Genomic DNA, 10,467 nt, shown 5'->3' on the forward strand with positions numbered 1-10,467 from the left:
TACAAACCAGGAATAAATGGGATGAAATGTATTTATTGAGTCCAGCAAGATGAGGTTAAACAATTTTGCCAGGGAAGTCAGGGAAGTCTCATTAAATGTAGACACCAAGACTTGACTGATGCAGTCAGTTCTCTCTGCAAGTGCTCAAAACATGTTCATGTCCTATATTTAATCTTTTTTATTTTTGACAAATTGTCTTTACAGCAAAGCAGTGCAAGCCAGTGTATAGCACTATAATACACACAGTGACACTATCAACATATGCAAGCCGTTCTTAGTTTTTATGCCTCCGCCGGCGATAGCCAGGCATTATGGATCCGGGTTGTCCATACGTCCGATGTTCGTTAGCGCGATATCTGAGGAACGCCTTGACGGAATTTCGTCAAATTTGCCTCGAACATCGACCTAGACTCAAGGATGATCTGATTAGATTTTGGTGGCCAAAGGTCAAGGTCACTGTGACCTCTCGAACGCCATTTTCAAGCTTGTTAACGTGATATCTCAGGAATGCCTTGATGGAATTTCATCAAATTTGACTCAAACATCGACTTGGACTCGAGCATGAACTGATTAGATTTTGGTGGTCAAAGGTCAAAGGCCAAGGTCACTGTGACCTCTCGAACTCCATTTTCAAGCTTGTTAACGCGATATCTCAGGAATGCCTTGACGGAATTTCATAAAATTTGCTTCAAACATTGACTTGGACTCAAGCATGAACTGATTATATTTTGGTGGTCAAAGGTCAAGGTCACCGTGACCTTTCGAATGCCATTTTCAAGCTTCTTAATGCGATATCAGGAATGCCTTGACGGAGTTTCATCAAATTTGCCTCAAACATTAACTTGGACTCAAGGATGAACTGATTAGATTTTGATGGTTAAAGGTCAAAATTCAAGGTCATTGTGACCCCACACACCCAATTTCCAAGCTCTTTAATGCAACATCTCAGGAGCGCCTTGATGGAATTTCTTCCAATTTGCCTCAAATGGCGATTTGGACTTAAGAATGATCTAATGGCGGAGGCATAAATCCGTGGTGCGGTCGTTCTAGTTTAAACTAGTAATACAACAAATCATGGTTCATCAAAGGACTCGTTAGCAATTCTATGATGCTAATTGTTTAATTCCCCCATTGGCTTGACCAATTAATAGGCTACTGGTATAGTCTACCCAATTCCTCTGGGGGCGGGGTTGGGTGGTATCGTTGAACGAGAGGAGAAGGTTTGATTTGTAATCGTAGGCATTACAGTCAGGGAGCGTTTAAAAACCCTGAACCTTCCCTTGGAATCGGCAATGGTGTAACAGTTACACCATTGCTGGTCACTAAACACACCAACAAGTAACTTGTTGGTGTGTTTAGTGACCACCAGATGGCGCTCTTTGACCTGTGTAAACGCAGACTGCAGGCAACGAGCGTACTTGACCTCAGTCTGGAAACAAAAATGTTAAGCTTATTGAAGACATCTAGATTGTATTATTAATCTAGTTCTAGTGTGACATCACAGGCCCGCAGGTCCTTAAAACCAGTCTTAAAAGTTAAATCACGTAAACGCAAGTCCTTAAAAGGTCTTGAATACAGTGAGATAATTTATTTTAATATCAGACACCCCCCCCCCCTCATAAATCAGTCAAGCAGATAGCCAGGCTTCTGACAAGTCAACATGTGTTCATTTGAATGTTTATTTAATTTGCGAAATTGGTCTTAAATCTCATTTGTCATTGAAAGTCTTAAAATGTATTAAAATTGCTGGCACCCTTGCAATTTGATAAACTAGATTAATGATTATGTTGCAGCATTTTAATTGTTTAAAAAAAGGGGGAGGGGCGTTTAATTATTCACCGTCATGCTCCTTGTAGGCCGATCTGTCGTTTCCTCCATTAGTGTCAACTCATTAAGGCTATTGTTAAACCAATTATAGAGGTGTTAATGAACTGTGTAAGGCCCATTGGCATTAGAAACGACCTGCAGAGAGGATATGGCAATGATGTGTGTTGAGAAAAAGGGGACCCGTATGGAGCATTACACCAAAGTCACCGAGGCTTATTAGGAACCGGGGCTGCAGCTTCATGTGTGAAGGAATGAGAGATAAGATCATCCTTGACCAGGAGGCTTTTGCATTTCAAGAACCCCCAAACAGATGGGTTGTTTTGTCCCAGATAGCCAACTGAGGAGATGTTTATTTATTTGTGATAATGATTAAGAAGAGTTAATAATATAGCGATGAACAGTGAGGAAATTGAACTCAATTTGATCAGAACAGCTCAAGCACAAGGCTATGCTATGAAACGCCTCTTTTTCTGCCTGACTCATATTTCTAACATAGTTATCTCGATTTACATCAGCGATAGCCACTTGTTGATAGGAATTGAAGTTTAATATTAAAATTAATATACCGGTAGGCTACTAGGCTGCTATAGGTATAGAGAAAAAACTAAAGTGAACTCGTGTTAATTTGTGTTGGTGTTGTTTACCTCATTAATCACCGTCTGCAGGTCAGAGTTTGCCCATGCTTTTGATTTACATCACCGTCCATATTAAAAAGGCATTTCTTTCAGGCTTAATTGCATCATTATTGAAGTGTTAGCTCATTCAGCGCCTTAATCGACTTGACAACGTTTTGCAAACAGGCGATAATCGCTGAGGCTTTATTATGTGATGTGTAGCGCGTTTGATTCAACACAGACCCTCCGCGGGGGCGGGTGTGACTGCAAGATAGGGTGTGACGCGTAATGAAAATGTGACCATGACCTCCAGTCTGATGTGATCTTGCAGAATCCACCAATTGGCTCGTCATATCTGGAGAAAAGTGTTTTGCTCGAAAGACCTTATCCATATGCGGAGGGTTTTTCATCATAGCATCAGGCTTTAAAAGAGGGCTTTATTCCACAAAATGATGAGTCAGACTTCAGATGTGTCTTTCTAGCCTCCAAGGGAAGACGCTGTATCGAGTGTTTTGTCTTTTATCAAGCTGTTGGCGACAGTGTATTCCTGCGTGTTCCCATTGATGTACTTCCTCTGGATCTTTTCTCACGAGATAATCCATTGGACCACCCGCCTGCGCATCAATTACATCTCCATTGACTGGCCATTAGACCGAGGCATAGACATTCACAGGCCTCCGTCTGCACCCAGGCCCGATGTGTATTCCACACACAAGAATCAGCTAGCCCATTACGTATTGGATTGCATTATTTATTGTATTTCATTGTGCGCCTCTCCAAAACATCGCTTTCTCATGTTTAACCGGACTGGATTTACGCACGGATTACGCGCGGGTTAACTGCAGCATGTGTGTTTTTAAAATCTCTGTTGGACAAACGCGAGCCATGACCAAATTTAAACATTAGATTTAGATTGCAAGTCATAATGAATAGCACCCTAAAAGGATTCCATTTTGTGTAACCAAATACTGTTGACGCACCATAAATAGCATAGGCTACTTGTCTATCATTTATATTCACTGCATTTCTACAGTGATGTATAGTGTCTCTGGTGTATTCAAAAGTGATCTTATTCACTCATGTGGTATTTGCTGTTATACTGTATGCATAGGGGTTACTGTCGTTTGTTGAGGTTTTATGGTTATCATGGAAAAAAATTTGGCTCCTGAAAAACACACACACACACACACACACACACACACACACACACACACACACAGACACACACACACACACACACACACACACACACACACACACACACACACACACACACACACACACACACACTGACACCACACTGCAACACCTCCAGTCATTTAGCAGCTATACATTTTTCCTTGATATATTAAAAATCGATTTTTTTTCTTAAATCAAGTGAGAAATTCTGAAATAACCACTTGTTTCCAATGCAATTTGATAACTTTTCTCAGGCAGAGCAAGGATGATCATTCTGCAGCCCTGCAGTACAGTCAGCATTTGGCTCTCCAAAGCGGTCACTGAAGCAGGCCGCCCCCACCCCCCAAATAAGCAGGTCACCCCAAATGATTCTTGCACTTTTTTTGCACTTTTCCACAAGAGAAAAGTGAAGAGAGGAGGATGCATGTTGGAGCTGGTCTAACGAAAAACAACTGCAATAGTCATTGGAACAAATTAGCAAAACTATGGGAATATCATACAAATAATAATAATAATAATAATAATAATGATTGGATTTATATAGCGCTTTTCTAGACACCCAAAGCGCTTCACAGGAATCATTATTCAATCACACCATTCGTACCAGTGGCAAATAGCAACTATATTGATACAATATTAATTTATTATGTAATTATTAGGTATTAGGCATATAACAAAACAAAAAAACAGCCTATACCATCCATAACCCCTACAGGAATATTATGGAGAAACCATGGAAATACTATAGGCTTATATTAACGAGTTAAGATTTCTAACATAAAAATCCTTATGCTATGGAGGGGTCACACATGCTATGGTCACATTACACATTACGCACTAAGTCACTATTGTAGGATTATAGCCTCTCAGATAAGAGAAAAGTGACACGCTTATGTCAAACTCAGGAACTCTGCAGTAACTGGTTAGTCCGGGTAGCCTGTAGCCGCCGGGCCAATATACAGCACACCAGGGGGCCACATCGGCCTTTCTGCGGGGCCCTTCCTGGACCCTGCCACGGTATTCAAATGTAGACGCTCATACAGTCTATGGGCGGGACCCAGCGGCACCTTATAAGAGAGGGGCGGCCAGGTCTCCTGCTGTATTTGTCCACTAGATCTCCGCACGGTGCGCAGTATCCAGGGCCCGAAAAACCAACAGAGGGCCTGCAGTCAACATCTGTCCAGCCATAAATAAGATTAAGGTTATGACACAATGGACGACTGACAAATAAGAAATATTGACTTTAGGCCTACTATTCGCAGGAGCCACGCATCACATGACGAAGAGACATTTGATTTTTTTTTACATAGATATTTTCTCTCTTGTCAAAGGAGACGACTTTCTACTTGGAGTTGAGTTTTTCTTTCCTGAAGCTTCCACCTTTGTGAAGGATTTTATTATTTCTGAATTCTAAGTGAATTTGGTGGCAAAGTTTTCCTCCTTATAAGAGTTGTGTTGGGGATGTTGAGCTCTGTGAAGATGGAAGCGCATGATCTACCAGAGTGGAATACTTTCTACAGCGAGGCCAGCGAGGTAAAGATGCGTTGACGAACAACAAAAAAAAAGAAACACATACATACATACATACATACATACATACATACATACATACATACATACATACATACATTGAATGTGTTTAGGCTTTCAGTGTTCGAAATACATGTAGGCTATAGGCTATTGCTGTATCGGACTTTTGGGCAAATTTATCCGCTCAATTCCTCGGGACTCTTGTGGAAAAAATGCTTTAATCCCAATGAGTATAGAATAAAAATAATAGTCGGGCTAGATAACACAGCAAAACCCAAAGTCCCTATATTATAGGAATATTATATCACAGGGGGAAAATACCATAAAATGGGGTCATTATAAACTTAATATTGAATAGCTACCACCGTATTAATCCCAATGGGGAAATTATAGGAATATTATACTGCACATTTTCGTTGGAGAACATTTATTTTCAGACTCCAGTCTGAGCTATTAAAAAAGTAAATTGTGATTTAAGTTGCTTTAAACTTAAAGGCCTAACAGAAAGTATGCAGGCACAATAAACCTCCAGACTAAGTAGCCTAATAAAAAGATATAAGCCTATATTCGTTTATCAAGATTTCCTTTTCTTATTTACTCGTCGGAGAAGTGTTGAGACGTTTCAGGTGTGAATTCAGCAGATGGAAGTAGAAAATGTTTTCTCACTAATTCAATTACGAGTTAATTCCATCAACAACCAAGCTGCAGTTCTCACCTCAGCCGGACCTGATTAAATTACAGAGAAGAAAGAGTTTGATAATATTTAACCAATGATCACTAAGTCCGACGTGAGATATGTTGTAGCGTTGTTGTTGCCTTTTTCTCCGCATCTTAAATAGTTTTCGTTCTCATAGACTATAGGCACAATAATTGACTTTTAACAGTTTCTTTATTTGAGGTATTTCAGATTCAGTTATGTCATCCTAAAACGAAAATTTTGAATGTTTCGTTCATAAAACAATAATATAAAAATAGAATCCCCACATGTTTAATTTTGTAACCGATTTATTTGCTTAATTTTTCCCATGGGAGCTGCAGAATGCCGTCTGAAGGAAAGGCACCCGTGACGCGCATTTTACGCATTTTCAGGTTAACATCGCGGTGTGAAATCCATGCCCTGGCTGCGCGCACTAAGAGCTGCATTGTGCATTGATAAGCAGTAACTTTTGAAAATGGAAACCCGCTTTACTCTCACATTTTACTTTCCAGCATTCACTTATGCCATTTCATCAAAGGTTTTAGAATTGTTTAACAACACAAACTGTTACAAACTAATGTAGCCTACTGAACTTTATAAAATTTCATTCAATTGTTATTTGCAATGGCTGTAAAGTCTTGTTGTTGTTGTTGTTTGTTGTTGTTGTTGTTGTTGTTGTTGTTGTTGTTGTTGTTGTTGTTGTTATTATTATTATTATTATTATTATTATTATATGAGATTCACAGTCAACTTGAAGCACTCATCACTGTTAATTGTTCTGCCACCTTTGTATTTTGCTGTGAATAACCCAATGTTGTTGTCTGCTTTGTGTCTGCAGATGTATTCCTCTCCCAGCACTATGAACTCTGGTCTGGGCTCCATGGGTTCTATGGGCACCATCAACAGCTACATGACCCTGAACCCGGCCACGGCATCTGGGGCAGGCATGAACATGGCGTACCCCAGCTCCAGCCTCAGCAGCTCCCCGCTGGCCTCCATGGGCTCCGGACCGAGCCACATGTCTCTGTCCCCCGTGGGCTCTTCCCTCAACCCCGGGTCTCTCAGCCAGCTGGGCTCCGGCGGCCCCAACTCCCTGGGCTCGCTGTCCCACTACCAGAACATGGGCCAGCCCATGAGCCAGTTGGGCTACCCCTCCCCCACCTCCATGAGCCGGGCCGGGCCCAAAGAGGTCCCCAAGCCCTACCGCCGCTCCCTGACGCACGCCAAGCCGCCCTACTCCTACATCTCCCTCATCACCATGGCCATCCAGCAGAGCGGCAGCAAGATGCTCACCCTCAATGAGATCTACCAATGGATCATGGACCTGTTCCCATACTACAGAGAGAACCAGCAGCGCTGGCAGAACTCCATCCGCCACTCGCTCTCCTTCAACGACTGCTTCGTCAAGGTGGCCCGCTCGCCTGACAAGCCGGGGAAAGGCTCCTACTGGGCACTGCACCCCAACTCGGGCAACATGTTCGAGAACGGCTGCTACCTGCGGCGCCAGAAACGCTTCAAGATCGAGGACAAGACACTGAAGAAGGGAGGCAAAAACCAGGAGGGGGGGTCGGGGAAAGGAGGCCACGGTGGGGAGAGTCTGGCGGAGGAGCACAGCCCCGCTGGAGGCTCAGAGGGAGCCGACTCCGCCCACTCGGACAACTCCCACCCGGGCTCCTCCTCGGACGACCAGCAGCAGCAGCAGCAGCACGGCAGAAGCTCCCTGCTTCCTCTAGACTGCCCTCCCCCCTCCTCGCATCTCCACAGCCCCCTGCCCCCCTCCTCCTCCTCTGCATCATCCATCCCCCTCTCCTCTTCCTCCTCCTCCTCCAACCCGCTGCTCCACCCCCAGTCCTTAGGGGGCAGCGCCCACCTGCTGCCAAGTACCATGCAGCAGCACATGCAGGACCTGCAGAGCGACGCCCTCAAGTCCCTGGACCCCCACTACAACTTCAACCACCCCTTCTCCATCACCAATATCATGTCCAATGAGCAGAAGATGGACCTCAAGTCCTACCAGGACCAGGTGATGGCCTACAATGGCTACGCCAGCGGCACTCCCATGGGCGCCAAGCAGATCTACGACAGCCAAGGGCCGGCCGTCATGGACTCAGGCGCCTACTACCAAACCCTGTACAGCCGCTCGGTGCTCAACGCCTCCTAATATGGACCATCCTTCCTCCCTCTGAGTGTCGAGGTGAGCTAAAATGAAGGATGATGGATGAGGATGGCTAGTTCTCTCTCAGCATTTTCTAAAATGGACACCTGAGCTCTCTCTTGCGCTCTGTCTCTCTCTGTCTGTCGCTCTCTCTCTCTCTCTCTCCCCCCCACCCCCCTTTCTGGCTCGTGTCCAGCGGCCTTGGGAGAGACTCACATCTAAAATGGCCGCCGTGTTTGAGGGAGCAAAGAACATTTCTCCCAAAACTCTGGGTGGACACTGATGAACATGGAGACTGGTCAGTTACATGGAGGCTAGAAAGCCGGGGTTGATCTTAAGCTTAAAATACTGCATAATATAAATACTTAACTGATGATGAAGACATTTGATTCATCTGTGTAAGTAGAAGTCATACCCTGTTTTTACCAGTTGTTGCTTACAATTCCTCGTTTTCCTGCTTTATACTGAAAACAAACGGATCCTCATAAGCTTAACAGCCATGTAGGAGCGTGACGTGTAGCGATATCGGCTTTGTATCATTTGTAAATAGAGGTAATGTGAGGGGAAAAGGATATTTGCATTTATTTATGAAGGGAATAAATTTTAATATATCTTGTATAGTGCTGTGTTGACCAGTTACAAACCAAATGTGAGGTTTTTAGCCAAAGTGGGGAGCGAGAGGTGAGCTTCAGGTTACTGCTTCAGGCAGGTGTTACTGCAGTATAGGATACAGTGGTTGATTTTTGTGTTACAACATTCCTGTTTCACATGGCATTCCTGTTTTGTTGACATTTCTCTCCTCATTTCTCTCGAATCACACGTCCAACAACTCGGATGTAGCGCCCAGTTTGTTTTTCAAAATGGCGGAATGGGGCTTAGGTTAATATGAAGAAAAATCGTAAAAAAAAAAAAAAAAAATGAAGTAAAACAAGAAGGAAAGAGAGAGTAACTGTGGTAAATGGCATGCCATTATTTTTTATTTTTTCATTCTTCCATTTAGTTTCCCACAGTCCTTCTCTGTTGTTACCTACAAGAACGTTAATGTCTGCTGTAAACCAAAGGATGTTTTTCCATAAACTGTCCCATTTTGAATATTAGTCAACCGATACCCGGGGGAGCTGTTAGGAGTTCAGTCAGTTACTAACCGATACCCGGTCAGCTCAGCTGTGTAGGAGTTCAGTCAGTTACTAAGATACAGAGGAGAGGAGAGATGCACTATGATGGGAGGATTTACATACAGTACTTTGCACTATGGAGCTCCCCCTGCGCCAGGTGGGCCTGATAGTGTGTGTGTGCGTTACAACAATACTGGGCGATGGCTTCCCTCACACTGTTAACAGATCATCTCAGCAGGATCTCTGCGTAACGACAAAGCCTTCATAGCTTTCGAGACTCAAACTCAAAAAGTGCCCTTTCTTGAAATGATTGCTGATCTGGTGGGATGGATGTAAACCCATCATCTATTGAAGGATTCTTGTGATGATGCAGCAGAGGACGCAGAAGTTTCAGGTCATGTTCTGTCCTTTGCGGAGTATATTTTAGTTTGGAACAGAGGTGTCTTTTATTTAAGCAATGTTGCTTCTCACTTCTCAGACTTTGGAAAGTGTGTTGATATAATATATTGTCTTGTTTTTTTTGTCGTTGTTGGTTTGAATGTTGTGATTGAAATGATTCATGTTTCTTTTTTCTTATTAAAAAGGCAAAAAATGCGGGGAGAAACGGTGCATTTGTGTTTTCCTTTGCATCACACTATAGCCTACAGATGAAATGTTTCGAGGCAGCAGGGACGTGTATTCACCTGGCAAAGCTGTCAAACTTGGCAACTCATTTGATCATGCTTTCTGCTGATGCAGTGTGTTTCCAATGCACTTTCATGTCTTTCTGAAAACATCTCACAGTAGCTTGACAAAGTACACACCAGTCTGCCTGTTTCAAGATAAATGTAACTTGAAAATCTTGATTTGCTTTGAAATCAAGTCAAATAATCTCACAAAACGAGTACATTTGTTAATTTATTTGAGGAAAAACCTAAGATTCAAAAGCAGATTCAGTGACTCATTCAGCAAACCATTCTTTATGCACAAAGACTTTCAAATAGTCAGAGTAATGCCACTAGAACAAGTAGTTGAACGGGAGCCTATGATGTCGTACTCGACTCTTGGACTCATTTTCAGGACTCATGACTTGGTCTTGGACTTGAGCATTCATGCATTTGGACTCGGGAGTTGGCGCCGACGAGGACTCCGATTTGTTCATTGATGGATACAGTTTTTTGGTTTTGTAGGTTTTTTGTTATAATGCCCTAATAACTTGGCATAATAATCCCATGACATTATTCAATTATGTGCAATTATGTGTTCCACCTACATGTGGATTCACGCTCATGTTCAGTAACTCCGGACTCAGACTCAGGTAATACTCGGACTCTTCTTTGCTGACTTGGACTTGGACTCGAACACTGCATG

The 10,467-nt window shown here is 43.0% G+C and overlaps 1 protein-coding gene across 1 annotated transcript; it reads left to right on the plus strand.

The window, feature by feature from the left end:
- Nucleotides 1–4,812: 4,812 nt before the first annotated feature.
- On the plus strand, nt 4,813–9,708 carry foxa3 (forkhead box A3). Its single transcript, XM_083637348.1, has 2 exons — nt 4,813–5,153; nt 6,686–9,708. The coding sequence occupies exons 1-2, from the start codon at nt 5,082–5,084 to the stop codon at nt 8,006–8,008; spliced, it is 1,395 nt and encodes a 464-aa protein (XP_083493474.1). The 5' UTR covers nt 4,813–5,081; the 3' UTR covers nt 8,009–9,708.
- Nucleotides 9,709–10,467: the final 759 nt, after the last annotated feature.

Source organism: Poromitra crassiceps (genome assembly GCF_964638095.1).
Source record: "Poromitra crassiceps genome assembly, chromosome: 5".
Taxonomy (NCBI): Eukaryota; Metazoa; Chordata; class Actinopteri; order Beryciformes; family Melamphaidae; genus Poromitra; species Poromitra crassiceps.

Coding starts and splice junctions, on each gene's coding strand:
- foxa3 (XM_083637348.1), top strand. CDS start 5,082: ATGTTGAGCTCTGTGAAGATGGAAGCGCATGATCTACCAGAGTGGAAT. Junction 5,154..6,685: donor TCTACAGCGAGGCCAGCGAG/GTAAAGATGCGT, acceptor TTGTGTCTGCAG/ATGTATTCCTCTCCCAGCAC.